The following is a 24,006-nucleotide window of genomic DNA, read 5'->3' on the forward strand; positions in this document are numbered from 1 at the left end:
TTAGGCCACAATAACATCCAGCTTCTCCTGAGAGATACTCAATAAATGTCTGTGAAATGACTGAGTTTAGTAGACAGGCCCATCACTTTTAGCAATCCAAAACAGGCCCCAAACATTCCAAAGACAATCTCCTTATTTCTTTGAAGCTGGTTTTTGTTACATTCATAAGGCAAATGGGATAACATTTACAACTATATGAGACATATTTCAATACTAATCAAAGTAGCATTCCAATAAGATGATTATGAATTGGTTATTAATATGTAAAACCAAACAGCTTGTTTTTAGAGACAATCTTCTAGCATGCTAGTTTTACATAAAAATCTTATCGAATTTATACTTAGAACTTTTCCAAGACAGAGAGAGATGATAGGTAAAATCATTTAACAGTGTACTAAATGCCAGACACTGTGCTAAGCTTTGAGCAGATGCAAACAATAAGATAGTACCTCTTCTAAAGGGAGAACACATAAAGGGAAACTGGAAAGGTAGACTACCTATATCATGGTATAAGATGGACACTGTTGGGAAGTGGTGGTAGATGTTTGGTTCCTTCTGGACAGATAAGATCAATGTTGACCTATAAGAGCCAGGGGATCCAAGGACAAAATCCATTAGTTTCTCTCTGTAGGAAAAATAATTATTTTTGTGAGAAGTGTAAGATATGGATGGCATGTTAGTAAATGTACACATTACATTAACCAATATTTCATAATCCCATCTATAATTTTATCATAAAATACCAACACAACAAGCCACCTTACTACAAGTATTACAGACTTTCCCAAGATCTTATCAGTTTGAAATGAAATGGCATCCCTCATCATCCTAGGAAACTTCATTTTCTACAGAATATTGGGAGTTTCAGTTTTATAATTTTTAATATGTACAGTATAAATCCTCCTTTAACGTCCTATTCTGATTCCTCAGTGAAGCAAAGAAATGACCCTGAATTCTTAAAGGCCATGCCTTTACAAAGAACAAACTCTGAGCAGTTCTATCAGACTGATAATCTTTTGACAGAATGCAGATCAAGGATTGTCAGCAAGCTCAGCCACTGAGGATTGACCACTAGATGGTTGTGATACAGTGGAAAGAACGCTAGAATCACAAAGCCTGAGTTCAAATCTCGCTTCTGCCACTTACCACTGACGTGAACTTGGGCAAGTCACATAACTTCTCTGTTCCTGGTCCTCAGTTTCCTCATCCATAAAATGAAGGGATTACCTTGTAGATGATTACCTACCTATACTACTCTAAAGCTATGACCTTGTGATCCTAAGAATTATCCTGCTAAGTAGTACACTTAGAAAGGGTACACTTTCCTTTAGTGAATGGAGTACCCAAACCAATAAAAAAAAATTTTTTTAAGTACAAAAGTAAAGAATATCCTGGTACACCTCTATACCCAATGACATGGAATACCACTGCAATCAACTTCAAGGTAATGAGCAAGTTTAGATTCTTGAAGGTAATAGTTTCAATTTCACACAATTAGATAAGAATGTTGAATATCCCAAAGTCTCAGAAAAAGTTTTAAAATATGTTAAGTGAGGAAGAGGGGTGGGCAGGCAGGGAAGAGGCAGTATAGAGACGACTAGGCATAGCCAGCCACTTTTTCCAGAATGCCTCCTTTTGGCAGGGTTCTGATACCTTAGCAATCAGTTTTTGCAACAAATCCCTAGTCAGCAGAGGAGTCATTTGCTGAGCAAAGACCGAATCCATTTTCTACAACTTTAAATTGCTTTGTAAATTACAGGAGAGAAAATCAGGCAAAAACAGTATTGACCCAAGCCAGGAAAGTGAGCTCCCCAAATCCAATCTTTGGGGTTCTTTTAGAAATTCAATTCTAACCTATTAGAAAAAGGTGTCCTTATAAGATCACAGTCAGAATGATAATCTGATGCTAACATCCTGAACAAACATAGAGCCTGAAAGTATATGTTGTAACTATACTATAGTATGGAAATGACCAACTCCTCTGGCAGACAAGAGACTCAACAATCTGGAACATGTTCACCAATCTGCTGCAAGTGAAAAAGGCTGTAGGAGAGGCAAGGATCCACCTTCAAACCTTCTTCTAGCTAGATGGTGCAGTGGTTAGAATACTGGGCCTCAGACACTTACCAGCTGTGTGATCTTGGGCAAGTCACTTAATTTCTGTCTAACTCAATTTCATTGACTGTAAAATGGGAACAATAAGAACACATACCTCATAGAGCTGTTATGAGGATCAAATAAGATTATATTTGTAAAGCACTTAGCACAGTGTCTTAGCTAAGAACATTAGCACTAGGTTCTTAATAAATTCTTGTTTTCTTCCCCTTGCTCTTTTCAATGAGCCCTGCACACCTTCTATGTACGTGTCTTGAATAACAGCAAATCATGGACATGAACCAGTTAGGAGAAGGGAAAGCATTCCACAGAGAATTAACAATATGCAGGGAGGGGAAAAATTCCAAGCAGAATGGGATGACTGGAATGAAGGGATGAATAACAGGGAAGTACTATGATGAGGAAACTAGGTCTTAAAGGGGTGAAATGACTTAGTCAAGGTCCCATCTCTAACAGTACTGGCCCTATGGATTATATTTATGGATAAGCAGATGGGAGGGAAAAGAAACTGAGTATTTAACAAAGAGAACAGTGTCATATCAGGCACACATGGGTGCTTAATATATGCTTCTAGAAATTCCTAAAAAAAATGTGGTTGTAAATCTTTAGCATGCAATCAAAACATGTTACAAAGTCTCCTGCAGGAAGAATGAAAAAGGCACAAAGATTAATAACCTCATGCAAATAGAATCATCAATGTAGAACAAGAAGGATTATATGATAGGGAGAAAAAATAAATTCTTCACAGCCAGTAACTAACTGTTAACTTTGCCTCAACCCATTCCTTTCAGATCCTTCCAATTCCTCCTCTTATGCAACCAGACTCTGAACTCGTCCCAGCTTATTTTCCCCATCACTTGGCTCTTTAGACCCCTTTTTTCTCAAATACATAATACTTTTCTTGTTGCTCCATTGAGAGGTACAAGGGATTACTTTCAGGATTACTGTGAATATCCATTGTCCTTGACATTGATCCACAGCCTTCAGGATAATTTCAACCTCTGAAACCATGGTGATTTTCTCCTTCCTTTCCCTATCCCCTCCTTACTTCACTTTTTTTTCTTTAAAGTAAATTTATTGGTTGAAAAAGAACATCTACTCTAATGTACAGCTACACACTCAAAATCTGAATCACAGAACAACCAAAAGAAACCCAACATCCTACTTCTGAATTTATGGGAGGGAATGCCTTATTAGGATACCCATCTTTAAGACCAAGCAGGAGGCGGGAAGGGAGAAGTTCACGACTATTATTCCTGGTTTATCAGTTTCTGATCCAATTCTATGTGAAGGGCTGTGTCTCTCAGCTTGTGGTGGCACTTAGCATACCACCAAATAAAAAGATTTATTAATGATAATAATTAAATGACTTCTCTCATTGCTTGGAGAGAGTTTTTCACAGTGTAACAGCTCTCACAATCACAAAGCACTTTCTTCTAAGTCTTCCTTTCAACCCCTAATTATTATTCCTCATTAAAATTATTCCTGTCAACACACAATTACTCTCCCCAGCTCTATATGCCACTAGTTATTAGTAGCCACCCCCAGTTTTCCTTTTAATTTCCCTTCTCTTAGAAGACTGAGGCATAATAGAATAATAACATATTTATACGGTGTTTTCAGGTTGGCACTGAAATACATTATCTCATTTGATCCCCACAACAACCCTATAAATTAAGTACTACAGGTATTATTATCCCCATTGTATAGCTGAGATAACTAAAGATCCAAGAAAGAATGTGACTTGCCCACACAGATCACAAGCTGATAAGGACCAGATCTACCATATTTGAATTTAAGTCTTTCTGGACTCCAAACTAAGTACTCAAGGGGCAGCTAGGTAGCGAAGTGGATAAAGTACCGGCCCTGGATTCAGGAGGACCTGAGTTCAAATCCGGCCTCAGACACATCACTTACTAGCTGTGTGACCCTGGGCAAGTCACTTAACCCCACTGCCTAGCCAAAAAATAAAAACCAACTAAGTACTCAATCCCCTATCTCACTTACCATGCTGTCTCACTATCAGAGTGATTATATTATCCTATAAATTCACAGAGGATGCTATAAAAAAAATGCACTTCTTCTGTGCAACCTAAATTTATATAATCCACTATCAGAATATCCCAGCTTGGAAAAAGGCTAAATCATGTTCGATCTTACCAATGGATATGAAGGTGAAAAGCAAAGAGCAAAAGTGATGGGCCCCATCCCAATGCCATTCATCTTCAGGCCTCATCCAGCACAATTCTTCTACCAACAATCCACCTGTCCTGCCAGCACTCTGTACTTAGCCAGCATCCAACTGGCTGTGCTGGTTCTCTTTTGGTGGCTAATCCCAGGAACTGTGGCAGTGATGAGCAGAAAGAAGAGCCCAGCATTTAAAATTGGTCAGCATCATCCCGAAGCTCACGATTTGAGCTTTAGCCAGTCAAAATGAGTAGTTTCTGTCATCAAGTTAGTGGGGTCTGAAACCTGAGAGAGCTTTTCAACCTTCCCTAAAAAATCCTCAGATATTAATTTAAGCAGTAAAATATACCCCCACGAGCTAACTTTATACTTCTTGGATTAAGATTGTGAAGGACAGGAAGGGATAGTCCATCTACCCATCCGTTTTGCCTAGTGTCCTTATGGCTTCTCCCTACTTCTTCAACAATGTCTTCTTCCCAAGCATCCTCCAGCCCCTTTAGAAACTAGTGCTATATTTTCCCAACCCACCAGAAAGGTAACATTCTTTTGTAAAGGTTACTTTGAATGAAAATTTGTCTTTTATTCATTCAGTGATAGTATCTCCTGGGCAGTTTAGTCTTAGAGAATTGCCTGGGGGAAGGTTAAAATACAGCTAGGCTGTGTCAGAGGCAGCACTTGAACCCAGGTCTCCCTGTCTCTGCTGGATCTTTAGCCAATATGTCACACTGCCTCTCATATTCAAGTTTATTGAGATTTTAAAAAAGAATTTCATTAATCCATTTTCTACAACTCCTACATCATCCAAATGGTCAAAATGTTACAGCCTCTGCTCCAGGGGAATTATACAGCAAACAGTGTTTCAGTAGAAATATATAGATTTTGCCCAGGTGGCCCAGATAAATTGAAAACAATGTCATCTTGATTTAAAGCAAAATCACTCTCGAAAACCTACCTCCAGAAAAGCTTTAAATAAAAGAAACTACTACACATAAGGATTTGCATTGCTTCTAAAGAGATTCACAACAGTGCAGTGGTCTAAGGGTAGACTAGGTTTTGCTAACATGAAGAAACTATGGGAAAACCTATCCCTATGGAAAAGAATGCTGTCCCTAGGCAGAACAATGGAGAACATTTTCTCAATGCCCACTCCTCCAATTCACAGGATTTATTCCTAGAATGTTTCAATTAGAATTTGTTCACTGTTTCTATAACTTTTACCCTCCTAATTTTGTATTTTACACTCCCAGCCCTGTATAACACTGAGTGCCCTGCCATCCATCTTTCAATTTTGTTCCACCTCCAATTTGTCATTTGTCTCCTGAACTGAGTTATAAGCCTATAAATTAGTCATTTATATGCTAGTTAGAAGGAAGTATGTTTGTAAGACCTGTTTGAACGTTCATGGTCCAATTCTTCCCTTGTGTATACAAATAATGAAAATACTTTGATTAAGCCAGGAAAACATAGAATACTAAATTGATTCTATAACACTAAAATGTTTATACTAGCACCTTTTGCATTGGCAGAAAACTGGAAAACAGCAAATGCCCATTAATTTCAGAATGGTCAAACAAATTGTGAGACACAAAAGTGCTGGAATATTATTATGCCGTAAGAAACAATGAATACGGATACAAGAAAGCATGGAAAAAACTCATACGAACTGATTCAAATCAAAGTAAGCAAAGCCAAGAAAACAAAATACAAAAAGCCTAGAAAAATGCCAATGAAAAAAAATTACCCAAAAATGATCGCTGACACTGAATTTGAATGTTTGCAAATTGAAATAGAATGTTTTGAAATTATATAGAACAAATTGGTTTTCTTCAGAAGATGGGGCCCATGGGTGTGGAACATTGCATATAGTATCTTATTTTTGATGTGTTGATCAGTTTTTACTGATTTTCTTTCCTCTTGTCTTTCTTTCTTTTACAAAGAAAGGCTTTCTGGGAGAAGATGGGGAAAGAACTCAGGGGAGGAAAATCTAAGTGAAATAAAGACAAAATATATCAATAACAATTTATTTTAAAAAAACCACAAATTGTGCTATATGACTCTAATGGAATATTTCTGCACCTTGAAAAACAAATATGGGGGCAGCTAGGTGGCGCAGTGGATAGAGCACTGGCCCTGAGTCAGGAGGACCTGAGTTCAAATGCAGCCTCAGACCAAACACTTCCCATTTACTAGCTGTGTGACCCTGGGCAAGTCACTTAACCCCAAATGCCTAAAAAAAAAAAAAAAAGATATGAAGACTACAAGAAAGAATAGGAAGACTTCTGTGAACTGAGGCTAAAGGGAAATTATGAGAAGAGAAAGTAAAATCCCACTTTGTGGGTTCACATTTGCTCTTTTCCTTACACAAAATGCTGAGAAGAGCTTTGAAACTTTCTGTGACTCTCATTTTATGTGGGTACCAACTAGAACTAACATCTTTGGACTTGCCTTCTCCCAACTAGAATTTAGCAAAAGTACCTTATTTTTAAAAAATAAAAAGAGGACAAAATATTAACAGACAAGAATTTCTGTTGCAGAATGTAAAGATTAAATACAACTACCCCCACCCTCCACCATGGAAAATGATTGCTTTCAAAAACACTGCACATTCATATTCACCTGATATTTATGGTTGCAGTCCAGAAAGCTGGAATCTTTTTTATTCATTCTTATTCTCTCACTGCTCCCTTGTACATTCTCCTTAACAATTAATTTACCAAGTCTCAATTCTATTAAACAAGCTCTCAGCCACCTACCACCCCAATACCCAACCTTTGCAGCTTATTCTTTCATTACCATTTAGGGTGACACATTACTATGATACCTATCTTGACTCCCATTGCATTCTGATATCACAGAGCCTTAGCTATTAAGATGACAATCAGAAGAGGAAAGCTTCTAGTAATGGTGGAAGGCTGTTCCTATTACATACAAGGCAATAAATAGGAGGTAGCTAGGAGGCTGGGCCTGGAATAAGGAAGTCCTGAGTTCAAACCTGGCCTCAGACATTTAGTAGCTATGTGACCCTAGGCAAATAAGTCAATTAAACTCTGTATGTGTCAGTTTTCTCAACTGTAAAATGAGGATAATAGCACCTACATCACAGGGTGTCACGACAATCAAGATAATATTTGTGAAGTGTTTAACACAGCTGGCATATAGTAGGTGCTTAATAAATGCTCATTACCCCTTTATAACAAGAAGTAACATAGCATAGTAAAAAGAACACTAGAAGTGCCCATCCCAGTTCTTCCACTGATTTAGCTATGCATATATAAGCCCCATTTTAAAATAATCTGGACCCAATAAACATTTATTAAATGCCTACTATTATGTGCAAGGCAATGTGCTGAGCCCTGCGTATACAATTAATGAAAAGAAAGAATAATTCCTTCTCTCAAAAAGCTTACAATTTAAAAGGGAGGACAATTACAAAAAAGGAGACAGGAAAGCAGGGAGGGGGGAAGGGATGGGATACCAAGGGGTACTCAGCACAGGAACTTCTTGTTTCAGGGTGTGGAGAGCTGAGAGTCCAGTTTCTGCCCTCTAAAAGGAGGGCATTAGAAGGAGTTTTGTACTCTGTCTTCTAGTCTTCCAACCAGAGAGGAGAGAATATTTATATTATGTACTTTACAAGGTTGTATTAAAGCATAATAGAAACCCTACACTCTAGTGGCTTTAATAGTAATAATAATACTAAGGACAATAATGAAAGGCATGATCAAATGATAACCAGTTAAAGCAACTGGTAATGATGACAGGCTTGTTCCTCTGGTTTAGAAGGGCGGGCTTTCCTTTCTTTTTTTTCCCCCTAGAACAGCAAAAACTCAGTTAACCAAAATGGGATCTACTAAATGCATAAGCCTAGAAAGAACTTAAGGAATAAAAGAGAAAAAAATCTGTTAAAGCCACAAATATTAGCACATGTATTAACCTTAAGTATCCCTGAATATTATTTCTTATTGTGTTCAGTTGTATCCAACTCTGTGACACCATTTTGGTTTTCTTGACTGGAATTCCTTCTCCAGCTCATTTTACAGATAAGGAAACTGAGGGATATAGGATAAGGTGATTTGCCCAGGACCACATAGCTATTAAGTGTCTGAGGCTGGATTTCAACTCAAGAAGATGAGTCTTCCTTATTGCAAGCCTAGTGCTCTATTTCCTGCACCACCTACTTGTGCCATATTACTTCTAGTCATAGAAAGTCAGAAGAAAAAGGGATTTAAAGTCACCATTTAATCTACAGTCAGGTCCCAATTAAGGTGAATACTGAATTTTCTGAAGTGGTCCCAGGTATTTGATTTTGCACTATTTTAAGTATTATGTAAAATGTGGTCAATGGAATTACAGTCCAAAGAAAAGAATTCAAATAATGCAACCATTTCTAGGGACTGGTTATTCACTCTATTTGGGACTTAGCTATAATTACCGATTTTACAATGGGACTCAAAGTAATTAAGTAATTTGCTTAAGTTCATAAATTAATGAATGAGGAAGGCTAGATGATATCGACGAAGGAGACCTGGGCCCCAGACCCAGTTCTACCACTAACTGTACTAGCTCTCTCCTTTGGAAATCTCATTCACTCATACTGCTTCCTCTGTGATGATGACTCCCAAAGCTGTATCTTCAGCCCCGCCTGAACTTGCCCCAAACTCTCTCTCAACATTTCCAATTTTCTATTGAACATTTCTACTTGGATGTTTTACTATCATGGTAAATCCAGTGTCTAAAACCAAATTTATCATTTTTTTTCCCATACTGGTTCCATATTAAAAGTTACCTTCTATCCACTCTGTATATATCTTCTATGTACGTGTTGCATCTCCCATAAGAATGTAAGTGTCTTGAGTGTACAAACTATTTCTGCTTTTACTTTGAATCAGCACTTAGCAATGGTGTCTGGAAAACAGTAAATGCTTGTAGATTGACTGATTGGTTAAATGGTACCACCCTTCTTCCAGTCACCTAGACCCAAAAGCTCAGTCATCTTTGATTCTTTCCTTTTCCTTAGTTCTCACATGCAAATGTTACCAAACCCCACAGACGCTCCCTTCGTAAAGTGTTTTATAACTGTTCTTTTCATACCTACCTTCCTTTCTATTTCTGCTGCTGTTGCTAAATGTAGGCTCTTCTCATCTCTTACCTAGAAAACTACAATAGCCTCCTATAGGTCCTTCTGACTCATCTCTTCTCATCTATCAGAGGAATCTTCCTTTAAAAAACAGCCCAAAAAACCCAACAAACACACCCACAACAAATACACGTGACACTTGTGGTACAGTAGATGGAGCACTAGACTTGGAGTCACAAAGGTCTGAATTCAAATCCTTCCTTGTCTCAGATACTAGCTGTGTAACCCTGGGTAAGTCACTTAACTCCTCTCAGATTCACGTAAGGGAGATTAAGAGCACCTATACAACAACTGTTGTAAGGATCAAATGAGATACTATGTGTAAAGCACTGCCCAAGGGTTTTAGATACTTATGTGTAAATGTTAGGCATTATTATCATGCCACCTACATGTTCAAAGACCTCCAAATCCCTCCACTACCACAAAGATGAAGTCTGAATTCCTTAGCTTGACATTCAAGGCAGCTAGGTGGCAAAGTGGATAGAATACTGGGCCTAAAGTGAAGAAGACCTGAGTTCAAATTCTGGCTTAGACACATTCTAGCTAGGTGGCCCTGAGCAAGTCACTTAACATCTTTCTGTCTCTGTATACCCAACTGTAAAATGAAGATAATAATAGTACATCTTGAAAGGTTGTGAGGATCCAATAAGATGTTTGTAAAGTGCTTATGCACAATGCCTAGCACATTGTAGGTGCTTAATAAACGCCTGCTTCCTTCCTTCAAGGCTCTCTATAGCCTGACCTCAGTCTACCTCTCATTATTATTCCCTAATACTTCCTTATATCAATCCCTTATGTATGGCACATTGGAATCTCTACTGGCTCCTTAAACGTGCCTTTCACTTTTCTGCCTCCAGAAGAAATATTCTGCCTTTGCTCAAACAATCACCGTCCTCTGAGATGAATTCCATCCTCTTCTTAACTAGGCTATCTTATCTCCGTTCTTCAGCACCTGGATCTTCCTTCCTTAAAGCCTTGCAAGATTACTTGAGCCTACAAGATTTCTCTCTTCTCTAATCTCATATAACACTTGCTATTTCTACAGCTGATCTGGCAAACACATATCTTGGTTTATTCTATGTTCCATTTTCTTTTTTTCTCCAACTAGATTATAAGCTTCTTGAGGGCAGGGACAGTTTCTTGATCATCTCTGTATTATTCACAATGCCCAGCATGGCATTTTGAACATGCTATATGCTAAGTAAACATTTGTTGGTTTAATAATTTTTTCATGATTTGCAGCAATATACAGTTTGAAAAGGGGATGGGTGAATCAGTTGCACAACAAGGCTAACCGATGAACAACAGGTCATTGGTTAGATTTTCTGTGGAGATGGAGCATCTATAGGTAGACACTTAAAAGTGCTGGACAACTAGGTGGCACAGTGGATTGACTCACCAAAAAAAAAAACAAAAAACAAAACACTTAAAAGTGCCAAACAAAATAAGGAGTGGATTAGTGGAGAACAGAAAAGGAATGAGAGGACTGGGGGATAAACAAATACTGTCCTGATTTTCAAAATAGGCAAGATAATGGAATCCTCAAACTACAGGCCATTATGTGTGACTTCTAGTTTCTTGGAAAATTCTAGAAAATATATCAAGGAGATGGTTAGTGAAAAATGTCTAAAAAGACGAAATGGGGATTCCAAAGAACCAGCATAGCTTTATAAAGAAGTCTTTCCAATGCCAAAATTTCCTTTTTTTTTTGACACTATTGAATTGATAGATCATAGAACTGCTACAGATATAGAGACAGCTAGGTGGCACAGTATGCAGAGAATGGGACTTGGAGTCAGTAGATCTGAGTTCAAATACTGCCTCAGATATCTGTTAGTTGTGTGACTCTGCGAAAGTCACTTAACCTCGGCGAGCCAGTTACCTCATCTGTAAAATGACAATAATACCACCTACAACCCAGGGCTGTTGTGAGGATAAAATGAGATGATGTTTGTAAAGTGCTCTGCAAATCTTATAAGCAGTTACAAAAATGTCAGCTATTATTTTATAAAGTTTATCTAGGTTTTTACAAAACATTTCATGCAGTCTCTCATATTATTCTTATGGAGAATACCGGAGAGCTGTCAGCTAGACAATATTACAATTAGGTCAATTCATAACTGGTTGACTGACCAGCCCCAGGAGCTGGTTGGTTGAACTTAATGATTCAATGTCAACTTACGAAGAAGTTTCCTCTAGAGTTACTGAGGGATCTGTGCTCATATTTTTATTAATGACCTAAATAAAGGTATTTGTTCTTATCAAATATACAAGTAATCCAAACCTGGGAGGGGTCATTAATATATCAGAAGACAAAGGCAGGACACCCAAGAAATCCCTGACAGTTTGGCATACAGAGTTGAAGTGAATAAGGTGAAAATGAATAGAGATAAATGTAAAAGTCTTATTTTGAGTTCAAGAAGTCAACTTCACAAGTGCAATATGATGGAATTATGGTTAGACAGCAATCTGTCTGAAAAAGACATGAGGGATTTTAGTAAACTGTAAGCCCCCAGAGTCAACAGTGTCATACAGGACTAATGAAATGAAATCTTGGGTTACATTAAGCTAATGTAATCTTGAGTTGTATTAAGCAAGGTATAACTTCCATCAATAAGGAGATGATACTGCCTATCTATTCTGCACTGGTCAGATGACATCCAGAGTATTGTGCTGGGGCAGCTAGGTGCTGCAGTGCTCTGGAGTCAGGAGGACCTGAATTCAAATCAGGACTCAGACACTTAGCACTTACTAGCTGTGTGACTCTGAGCAAGTCACTTAACCCCAATTGCTCACCAAAAAAAAAAGTTACAAAGAAGCATAATTAGGATTGATTCATAAAAGAATCTCCTAATGATTACAGCTGCCCCAAAGTAGTGCAAGCCTGGACCTCCCAGGAGGATTAAGCAAAAGCTAGAAGACCTCTTGTCAAGTGTGTCATTAACAGGTATTTTTTTTTTGGCTATGGGTTAGAATAAATGGCCACTGAGGTCTGAAATTTACAGATTCTGGTTATGGTCTGCACTGCTGGAGGGTCAACTGGGACACTGTGAACTCATGCGGATCCAGCCACATATAAGTACTAAATGCCAGCTAGTTAAGGCTAAGTGGAACAGTGGTGGATGGGGCACTAGGCCCGGAGTCAGGAAAACTTTTCTTCCTGAGTTCAAATCTGGCCTCACACACTTACCAGCTGTGTGACTCTGGGTAAGTCACTTAACCCTGTTTGCCTCAGTTTTCCTATCTGTAAAATGAGCTGGAGAAGGAAATGGCACTCACTACAGTATCTTTGCCAAGAAAACCCCAAATGGGGTCATGAAGGGTCAGATATGACTGAAAGCACTGAAGAACAGTTAACCTGAAGTCCAACTCCAATGGACCTGAAATCTCACTCTCTCCAAAGATGCAGCTCATCACCCAGCCAGGCATGCACATCCTGATCTTGTCTAGATCCAAATATAAAACATAAAAGCAAAATTCTCAGCCTGGGTAAAATGTTCACCCAGAGGCTCCCTGGGCACTCACAAAAGCAAATCACTCAACTTCAGTAAACTTCATTTACTGAAACGTTAAATCTCCATTTAAGCTCAGTATATTTTTATAATGATTTCATAAGCCATCAATCATAAATCTTGGAAGATCTGACATTTCCCTTGTATAAAAAGTCTAACAAGATAACTTTCTCTAGAGAAGGGAAAACTTGTAATAAAGGCAAAACAGAACAACTTCATAAAACAGCCAATAGGTTTAATAGGCTTTTGATACAGTGTCACCCCAAAAGTTAATCGTCCAGTGAGCACTATTTTATCAGAGTAGTCAAAAAGTCTTCCATCCACATATCAGCAGGGAGAAAATTATTAAGGTAAAAAAAACAACATACCACATAATTCAACCAAAACTGCAAATGAGGAAAAAATAAAACATACAAAAGAAAAAGTTCACAGAGTTTTCCTTGATTATACTTTTTTAGCATCATGCATATTCTCTGTAGTGTTATCAGAACTGGAAGTTCCACCACCAGGGCCTCCCTTTGACCTTGGGAACCCAGTTCACCAAGAATTACTGCAAGGTTTTCTGTTTCATTTATTATTAGTCCATAATATCTGCATTGCTGTAGTATTTGTTAGGAATATCATCAGTGTGAGTTTGCCGCAAATCTACAGTAAAAATGCCCTCCCTCCCCCCAACGAAGAGGGGGCAAGAACTGAAATACAAAGTGAATGGTATTTAGAGGGTAGATTTAAAAAAACAATAATTACACTAAAGTACATCTAGGATCTAAACAGTCCTAACTGAGGGAAGGGGGAGACAGTCATTTGGGAAGAGATTTGTTTAAAGTTCCATTCCTTAACTGATATGACATGATTTTTTAAAAATATAATGCTCCATTTTAAAATGGAAATATGGTTGGGGTGGGAGTGAGAGGGGACTCCTTATAGGGCTTTCCCCAAAAGGGGGGGGAAATAACTTGGCTGCCACTGGGTTTCACTCAATCTCATGCCAGTCCTCTCTATTATGTAATGCTGGGCTACAGTCCTAAGTCTGCATGTTTAAGCTCCTACATAGGAGATTTATCACAGCTGGTACCATAAAATCCGTGTCTGATCACAACTTCCGAAAACAAGCAAACGCCTTGTAAAGGTGCATATATAAAGCAAATGGGATTTTTAAAATTGCTGGCTTCATGACTTTCCTTTCCCATTCTTCCCCCAGCTGACCCCTGACCTCCCCCTTTCCTCCTCTCTTCCCCATTCCCCTTGCTCTCAGCATCCCTGGTGACACAATCTTCAGGCAGACTACTCGCTCAATGCAGGGAAAGCACGTCTTGACTGCAATGCAAACCCTGTCCCGAGATGAACTGGGTAAGGCAGACATGTCCCCAGCAAAGTGTGAATGAAAACTGAGGGCTGCAGGGTAGGAAGAAGAGATGGACAAGACAGGGGTAACCTAGGCACAGAAGAAGAAACGAATTCACAACTTCCCGGGTTCTCTTCTCCCTTGGGGGGAGCCGCTACGGGTTTTGCTCTAACAGGCTAGGATGCTCTTTCGGGCGGTAATTCTCTTCTTGCCAATTACATCAGTGCTTTTCTCATCCAGCCGCAATTCCCAGCCACACTAAAGCGAGCTGGGTGCATTAGGCAGCGTGGGGGAAATGAGACTAGACGAATGCAGGAGTGTCTGCCAAGCGGCTGGAATCCCCAGTCACCCGGGCAAAAACGGGGGAGGGGGTGTTAGGGGGATGAGAAGGGAGGAGAGGGAGACACGGAGGGGAAAACCGTGGCACACAATCTCCCACTCTGCCCACTCCGCCGCCCCCACCCTGCCAGAACCTCGGCTGGATGAGGAAGGACACACGCCCCCGCCACCAACCCAAAGCCTAGTGTCGGTCCGATGAGAGGGGGAGGGGAGGATAGGCATCTGGGCAGTGGAGGAGCACAGACCCTTAATCTGGCTAGTGGGGACAGGCTTCAGGTTGCAGAAGCCAATCTTCCTGCCCCGCGGCCCCTCCGCCCACCTCACAGTCCTCCGATCCCCGGACACACACAATGCAAATCCGGAGTCGCCCAGTGCGTGGAGTGTGGACAGCAAGGGACCGTCGGGGCTTCACCCTGATTTCTCCCACCTCCGGTCCCGCGGCCCCCATTCCCCAGAGAGAGAGAGAGAGGCACCCACCTGCAGGGAAAGAAGAGCCACCCCGAGCCGAGCCGTGTAGCAGGAGGCAGCGGGAGCCAGAGAGGTTCGGGCCGGGCTGGATGGGAGAGCCGCCTGCACCCAAGTCTCGGTCACCCCAGACAGCAGCAGCGGCTCCTGCGCCTTCAGTGGTCCGCCAAGCCGCAGCCCCTCCTCTCCCGCGGGCGGGGCAGGAATTACAGGGCGGGCTCTGGGTCCCCGCCCCCTGCCTCCCCGGGGCGGAGGAGATGCCCCTGGGCGGCGGGGCCGGAGAAGCTAGAGGATGCTGCGCGTTGCCCGCACCAGTCTGCTGTCGGCCGCAGTCCCCGCCAGGTCCCGGGTGCCCCTCCCTGCAGCGAAAGAGGCTCGGGAGCTTACGGGCGGGGCGGCGCCAAGACCCGGACGCATGGAGCTTCCAGAGCCCCGGAGCGGGATTTACTTCCTGGGCTTGCTCCCAAGTGGGCACCCTTGGGAACCCGGAGACTCTGGAAATCACCTGCCCCAGAGACTCTCTCCGGGCTTCACTAGGCCTGACGTACGGGCCCGGGCAGCGGTGTAGGGGTCCTAGCTCTAAACCAAACAGTGAGCTGGCCCCGGCACCAGCTACAACGTTATGGCCCAGAATTTCTCCGGCCCCACAGGACCCGGGCTGCATCAGCAGAGTGTGCGAGCTGATTCAAAGCGAAACAGAAACCCTTTAGCCTGAGCCTGGGGCTCCTGCCAAAACCCAGCCCTCAAGGGTGCCCTACAAAAGGCCGACTGTCGGAGTTGGACAACTTAGAAGCTCGTGCTTTCTTCCTAGCCCGCTGACTCTCAATCAGCAAGGTAAAACTCCCCAGGCCAAAGCAAACCATGCAGTCCTGCAGGGTTGTCCAAGTTGGAAACTAGTTTGCCTCCAGATTAGCTGGATAATTTGGATCTCTGCCCACCACAGTTCTCTCCCTAACCTCATGCATATAATTGTACCTGTCCTCTTAGGGCCTTGGACATTCATTCCACATTGGCATATGGAACAGTAGTTTTCTTGGGTTTTCACACTTTTTATATTTTTGTCTCCTTCACATTCTTTGGAAATTAATATTACCTTGGCACCCTCAAAATTTTGTCTCTCCATCATGGACTTGGGCTATCTCCATCATGGACTTGGGCTATCTCAGCTGCTTTTTCCATTTTTGTTCACTTTTCATCTCCATTATAAGTAGACTATATTACAGTCCCATTGTGGCAGCTTTGTTGTCCTTGATAAAGAAAAAAGTTTATTATAAAAATGTTTCTCAGCAGATATGACATAGAAATAGAAAGACGTTAGAACAGATGGTGGCCAGTCCATCCTAGCCTGCAGTTCACAGCTATGCAACACACCATAACGGCTTTCCATTGAGTTATAACAGCTAAACACACAAAAAAATGCCTCCTTCTTTGTCACCAATTGTCCAGGATTGTAAGGGGTAAATATCGAGAAGTTTTGGTAAATTTAGTATTAAAAGAATCATTACCTCCTCATTAAACAGCTGGTGGGTATCCATCACAATGCTGGGAGGGGGTAGAATTCAAGAAAAGTAAAACATGCTCTTTGCCCTCAAGGTTCTTTTAATCTAATAAAGAAAAGATTGATGAGCTGAAGGAGCGTTGTTGGTGGATCCTGGGAAGTAGCTGGTTTTTGCTCATACCTGCTCGTCCTAAAACAAGATAGACAATTAGCATTCTCGAAGAGTATGGTGACAGTGACAGAAAACAGGTTCCTACACTCATCTACTCTTTGTGCCTCATTTAGAACTCTGTAACCGATAACATAGTAGTTGTTGGTGCATGTCATTCATAAATATAATCCCAAGGCTTTGATCTCCATTTGCCTAAGGCTGCCCTCTTGATAATGACCAAGTAATTGAGAGACACAGCTCTCTGGGAAGACTAACACCCATATTAGCTGGCTTCTAAGCTGTAGTAGACCTTTGTTGTTTTTTTCAGTCTTTTTAGTTGTGTCTGACTCTTGGTGACTTCTTTTGGGATTTTCTTGGCAAAGATGCTACCAGTTGTTTGCCCTTTGCTTCTTCAACTCATTTTATAGATGAGGAAACTGAGGTGAACAAGATTAAGTGACTTGCCCAGGGTCACACAGCTAGTAAGTGTCTGCAGCTGGATTTGAACTCAGGAAGATGAGTCTATCTGATTTCAAGCCCAGTGTTCTATCCACTGAACCACCTAGTAAGAAAAAACTTTCTAAACTATAGTTGACAGTAGATGACCAGAGTTCCCTTTTTTCGCCAACAATGCTTTAATTCAATTTGTTAAAGAGCCTACAATGAACAACGCATTGTACCAGGTACTTAGGATAGAAATACAAAAACTGAATAGTCCTTGTCCTCAAGGGGCTGAGAGAATATGTATATACTAACTATTTCAATAGCCTGCTGGTTGGTCTGCTACCTCAAGTTTCTCTGCACTCCAGTCCATGCACAGGTCTAACTATGTTACTCTCATACTTAATAAATTATCACCTCTAGCATCAAATATAAAATCATCTTTTGAGCATTAAAAGCCTTTCATAACCTAATTCCTCTTACCTTTCCAGTCTTCTTATACCTTACTCCCTGACACATGCTGTACTCTTCAACACAGTTGGCTTCCTTGCTGTTTTACTCCCAAGACTATCTCTTGGGTCTTTGACTTGTTTCTATGCCCGTAATGCTCTCCCTCCTCACCTCTACCTCCTGGCTTCCTGGTTACCTTCAAGTCCCAACTAAATTCCCACTTTCTACCAGAAGCCTTTCCCAATCCCTCTCAATTCTAGTGCCTTCCCTCTATTAATTATTTCCAGTTTATGCAGTATATAGCTTGTTTAAGCACATTTCTTAGTTCCTTATCTTCCCCATCAGATTGCGAACTCCTTGAAGGCAGGGACTGTCTTCCTCCCCACCCCCCCACCCCGACTTTGCATCCCAGGGCTTATCACACTGTTCAGCACAAAGAACACGCTAAATAAATGCTTATTGACTGACTGACAAGTAAAACCAGGTAGTTGGAGGAGAGACTGAGAGAGAGTGCTAACCACAGGGAATATTAGAAAAAGCTGTACATCTATGATACTTGAGCGAAGGTCCAAAGAAGCTAAGGATCCTTCCAGATGGAGTTCCAGGTACCAGGTAGGAGGAGGTGGGGATCGAGGTCCAGGGAAATAGCCTATTCAAAGGCATGGGGATGGAAGATAGAATGGTGAGCTTGGGAAATAATCCTGTTTGGCTAGAACATAAAGAGCGTGAAGGGAAATAATGTGAAATAAGTCTAGAAAGAAGTTGGATTTCGATGTAGAAAGCTTTAAATATCAGGCTGCAGAGCTCAAGTTGATTTAAGAAACTATGGCTAAGAGAATTCGTTCTCTCTCCCCCTTCCCCCCCCACCCCCACATACATTGGGAGGCACTTGGTAACTCTTATTCTAACCAAAATTTATTTTTCTCTGCCACCAGGAAAGGACTCAGAGCAAAGGAAATTTCTGTAATGAGACTATACCATGAAACAACACTCTCATAATGTTTATTTCATTAATTTAATAAATATACAATAAGAACCTGCTTTTCTGTGTGTTAAGCGTTGTTCAGGTGTTGTGAGGGGTGGAAAGATGAATTACTGCTTGTCTTTAAAGACCTTACAGTCTTAGAGGGGACACTAGACAGGTAGACAAGTAACTGATACCAGGTGGAATGTAATAGATGCTAGTAAGACAGAGGCAAATTATGTGCTATGAGAATTTAGAAGAGAGATCATTTCAACGTGGGCCCCAGAGTTTATGTTATGGAAATTATATCGGTGTGTATGTGTATTGTGTGTGTGTGTGTGTGTGTGTGTGTGTGTGTGTGTGTGTGTAAAATACTTTTTGATGTTTTACTTGTAATCGGGGACTGGCTAATGAGAGCCCAGTCCTGGGAATATGCACAGGGAACCCATGTGGATGTTTAGTGAGCTAATTTCTAAATGTGTTTGATGATTAGAATGGAAGATCTGGGTCTACAAAAGTTTCTTGTGTGCTTACTTTGTGTTTGCTTTGTGCTTAAGGTGAAGAAAAACCTTTTAATTGAGTACTGAGTTGGAACTGAGTGCTCTCTGTGCACACCTCTCAGTGGCCCTGAGTGAAGAGTAAGTAATGCTGCAAGCTTCTCCTGGTGGAGACCCTCTCCAACCTGGCCCCCATATGGCTTTGAAGATACATGGTGCCTGTGTCACTTCTGTCCCTGTCATGTCTTTTCCTTTTTGCTCTTAGGTGGAGTATTAGACCCCTTGTGCTTTGTGAGGGCAGCTAGGTAAAAAGTGGATAGAACCCTGGGCCTGAAGTTAAGAGCTGAGGTTCAAATTTGGCTTGAGACAGATTTGGCTGGGCGACCCTAAGCAAGTCACATAATCTCTGTTTGTATCAGTTTTCCCAAGTGTAAAATAGCACCTGTCTCTTAGGGTTGTTGTAAAGATCAAATGAGATAATTATGATTTCTTAATACAGCGCCTGGCACATAGTAGGTGCTGTATAAATATTAGTTATTATTGTTCTGAAAGATCAGCAGAGCCACTAGATACCCAGTGTCTAGGGTGGGAAGGGGGGGGAGGGGACGTAGACAGGCTTAAAAAGCAATCTGAGAAGTGGATAAGGCCAGAAGCAAGGTGCTTTGTCCTGCAAGCAAGGAAGTGTCCTTTGTCTACCGACTATGCTGTATTCAGATGTAAACGTGGTGCACTGAATGCTTTGTAACCAAGGTGGGGAGCCTGCTGCCTCAAGGCCACATGTGGCCCTGTAGGTCCTCAGGTACTGCCTTTTGATTGAATCCAAACTTCATAGAAGAAATCGTCTTCATAAAAGGATTTGTTCTGTAAAACTTGGACTTGGTCAAAAGGCTGCACCCTAGGGCTTAGAAGGCCAAATGTGTCCTGGAGGCCACAGGTTCCCCACCCCTGCTTTACAACCACCTTAAGTCTGAGCTCACTGTCCTCACTGACTGAGAAAAAAGCATGTGCTCCTGGTGCAGGGGTATATTTTTGCACTTTGTTTCTTGCTATATATTTTCAGTAAATATCAATTTGTAAGATATTTTAATGTTAATTGGCTAATTAATATTGAGGCATAATCAATCCCTTAAATTGATAGTGGGAAGCTAATCAGTGATAATATGAAGGAGTTATTAACTGGCTCTAGTTAAAGAATATTGAAAAGATAATTGATCAAATGATATCGGAAGGAAGGAAACAAGCCTTTATTAAGCTACTATATGCCGGGCACTGTACTAAGTGCTTTATAAATATTATCTTATTTGATCTTCACAACAACCTTGGGAAGTAGGTACTGTTATTCCTCTCATTTTACAGCTGAGGAAACTGAGGCAAGCAGAGGTTAAGTGACTTGCTCAGGTCACATATATAATAAGGGTGTAAGGCTGGATTTGAACTCATGTCTTCCCAACCCCCCAGGCTCAGAGCTGGCTTCATTTCCCATCTGGATGTACTTCAAACTTTGAACTTCTTTGTCAAGCCCCCAGGAACGTCATCATCTTGAAAAATAACATCAGCCTTGGTATTTACACCTTATCAGTAACCCCCATCCCTAGGATTCCTCTGATTGGAAGGCAGACCAGAAAGCCCTGTGCTCCATTTAAAGAGGGGGCCAGCTCAGTCATCTCTTCATTTCCCACCAGGCTGCTCTGCTCTGGATTTCTTCATCATATACTCCATTCCAGGTACTTTCTCTTCCCCTATTTCAGCGTCTTTTTGTGTTGTCTATCTTCATTAGATTGCAAGCTCCTTGAGGGCAGAGATTATATTTCTTTTACATACTTTTACATACCAAAGGCTGGTATCCTCAGCCTTTAGCAGTGTGCCTAGCACATAGTAGGCACAGAATAATTACTTGTTGACTGCCTGAGCTACCTCTAGGAAGTTCTATAGAGAGCACACACTGGAATGGGGGCTTATTAAGGACAAAAGCCACTTTCTGTTTTCTCTGACAGGAAATAGGCCCACTCCCAACTAGGAGGGTAACAGTTAGTTTACTGTCATTCAGCTTAGCTTCCTGTCCCACCAGATGCTTATTATACAAAAGACCATCATGGGATAGTGAGCAAAAATATTCATCAAATCGAATAGTAAAACAGTTACCCTGAAAGTTATACAGATTAGAATAAGTGGGCTCTGAAGCTGCAGAGTAAAATGAAATCTCAACTCAACCAAAGAGAGAGCAATTTCGCTTGAGAAGTTTCCCTCATTATGCCATAGGCAATGTCATGCCTTACAGGTCCCTCAGCCAATCAGGAGTTACATCACCCTAAATGTAGTTTATATTGTTGACCTGGATTGGTGGTGTAATTTATTGGTGACCTCCCTTTTTTAGGTCATTGTTATTTCCTACTATTCCCTTCTTTGTACAAATAAATATAGAGAAAGAACACAAGTTAATACATTAAGCTATGTCTGAAAATGTATGGCTCATTCTGGACCCTTAATCCACCACCTCTCCTCTGAAAGATAAGAGGTCATCAGCAATCTTCTGAAGTCATGAATGTTCATGGCACTGATCAGAGGTCTGCAGTTTTTCAGTGTGGTTTTGATTTTATATTCTCATGGTCATAAAGCAAATTGTTCTCTGGGCTCTGCTAACTTCACTCTGGGTTGGTTCTTACAAGTGTTCTATGGAAATTATTTAATAGTATTTTTCCCCCAGTTACATGTCAAGAAAACTTTTAGCATTCATTTTTACCAGATTTTGAGTTCCAAATTTTTCTCTCTCCTTCCCTTCCCTCCCCTCTTCTGAAAATGTAGTCAGTTTAATATAGTTTATACATGTGCTATCATGTAAAATTTCCATATTAGTCACAGTTGTGAAAGAAGAAACAGATCGAAAGGGTAAAAAACACAAGAAAGGATAAAATAAGTAAAAAAAATATGCTTCTATCTGCATTCAGAGTCCATCAATTCTTTATCTGGATGTGGATAGTATTTTCCTTCATGAGTCCCGTGTACTTGTCTTACATCATTGTGTTGCTGAGAAGAGCTGAGTCATTCATAATTGATCATCATACAGTGTTGCTGATACTTTGTACAATGTTTTTCTGGTTCTGCTCATTTTACTTTGCATCAACTCATATAAGTCTTTTGTGGAAATTCTTGATGAGTTTATCTTTCCTGCTTTTTTGCCATCATTCAGTTAGCAAAGTGGGAATTTCTGAAGTGAACTTGAGTTTTTAGAATTCAGTTGCTTACTTGTTAATAGATCCAAGTAAAGAATAGTGTTTAAATAGCAGAACTTTTAATCAGCACACAAATTAATACTAAAGCAAGAGGAAGCAATCTCAGACACTTTTTAAAAATATTCATTTTTTTTTGAGCTCCAGATTTCCTCCCTCCCTTCTCTCTTCCCTAAGACAGTAAGCAATTTGATATAGGTTATATTAGTCATGGTGTGCGTGTGTGTGTGTGTGTGTGTGTGTGTGTGTGTGTGTGTGTGTGTGTGTAAGAACAAAAGGAAAAACTAGAAAAAAATTAAGTAAAAATAGTATGCTTCGATCTGCATTCAGACTCCATCAGTTCTTTCTCTGGATGTGGATGGCATTTTCCATCATGAGTGTTTTGGAATCGTCTTGAATCACTATGTTGCTTAGCATACCTAAGTCATTCATTGTTGATCATTGTACAATGCTACTGTTACTGTGTACAATGTTCTTCTGGTTCTTCTCACTTCACTTTACATCAGTTCATGTAAGTCTTTCCAGGTTTTTCTGAAATCTGCCTATTCATCATTTCTTATAGCCTAATAGTATTCCATTACATTCATACACCACAACTTGTTCAACCATTCCTCAATTAATGAACATCCCCTCAATTCCCAATTCTTCGCCACCACAAAAAAGAGCTGCTACAAGTATTTTTGTACATGTAGGTTCTCCCTTTTTTATGACCTCTTTGGGATACACACCTAGCAGTGATATTGCTAGATCAAAGTGTATGCAGTTCGATTGCCCTCTGGGCATAGTTCCAAATTACTCTTCAGAATGGTTGGATCAAGGCACTTTTCTGAATAAGTGAAGTTTCATTGTCTTTTTGTGCAGATCAGATTGGCAGATTATTTCTTTCAAAAGAATCAGCTTTGATAGCACTAGGTTCTCTCTGTATAACTGGAGTGCAGAACCTGAAGGGACAGTTAAAGTTTGGGGCAGTTAGATGTTGCAGAGGATAGAGTGCCTGGCCTGGAGCCAGGGAGATGTATTTTTCTCAGTTCAAATATGGCTTCAGACACTTTTTTGCTATATGACCCTGAACAAGTCACTTCACCCTGTTTGCCTTGGTTTCCTCATCTGTAAAGTGAGCTAGAGAAGGAAATGGCAAACCACTCCAGTCTCTTTGTCAAGACAACCCCAAAGGGGTCACCAAAAATTGAACCTTAAAGGAGGTGAAGAATTCATTTGAGAGCTTGGGCACTGCTGCTTAAACTGCTAGTATCAATTATTTCCTACTTATTGCTTAGCGTTATTCACCGTGCTCAGTCTAACATCCACGTAGCTCCAGAATTGGCTTGACTCAGGAATTACCCATTTTTCCCAGCCAAAGTTGCCACTCACTCACCAGGATGTTTCATTACCTTGTTCTACCACAGGCTGAACTCTCTGTGTTATATCCAACAACCAAAAGCTGTTGTTGATGCTATTAAGGCTCCCTTCCTTGTTCACAAGCCCAGTAGCAACCTCCATTTTCTCTTCCTTTTAACTCTTCTTTCTCAGCTGCCCTCCCCCAGTCAATCAACGTGAGTTGCTGATACACACAGTTCACAGAGACTCAGTTCTCCCAATGAGTATTTATTCTTAGGTCCAGCCTTCTCAGTCCTGCTTGTGATATTGATATTCTTAGCTCTTGCTATCTGGATGTCAGCAC

The 24,006-nt window shown here is 40.7% G+C and overlaps 2 protein-coding genes across 2 annotated transcripts in view; one reads left to right on the forward strand and one right to left on the reverse strand.

Moving 5' to 3' along the window:
* OSBPL6 (oxysterol binding protein like 6) overlaps window positions 1-15,338 on the reverse strand; it is a 264,946-nt gene extending 249,608 nt beyond the window's left edge. Inside the window, 1 exon segment of the mRNA XM_020991055.2 lies at window positions 15,110-15,338. The gene's annotated coding sequence lies outside the window, so the exon portion shown is untranslated.
* The window catches only part of LOC110211618 (uncharacterized), a 41,304-nt gene continuing 32,280 nt past the window's right edge, over window positions 14,983-24,006 (forward strand). The window contains exon 1 of the mRNA XM_078146157.1: window positions 14,983-15,931. Within this exon, the coding sequence (XP_078002283.1) occupies window positions 14,983-15,807 (825 nt within the window). The 3' untranslated portion in view covers window positions 15,808-15,931. The remainder of the gene's footprint in view (window positions 15,932-24,006) is intronic.

Source organism: Phascolarctos cinereus, unplaced genomic scaffold (assembly GCF_003287225.1).
Source record: "Phascolarctos cinereus isolate Bilbo 61053 unplaced genomic scaffold, phaCin_HiC Scaffold_726;HRSCAF=1367, whole genome shotgun sequence".
Classification (NCBI taxonomy): domain Eukaryota; kingdom Metazoa; phylum Chordata; class Mammalia; order Diprotodontia; family Phascolarctidae; genus Phascolarctos; species Phascolarctos cinereus.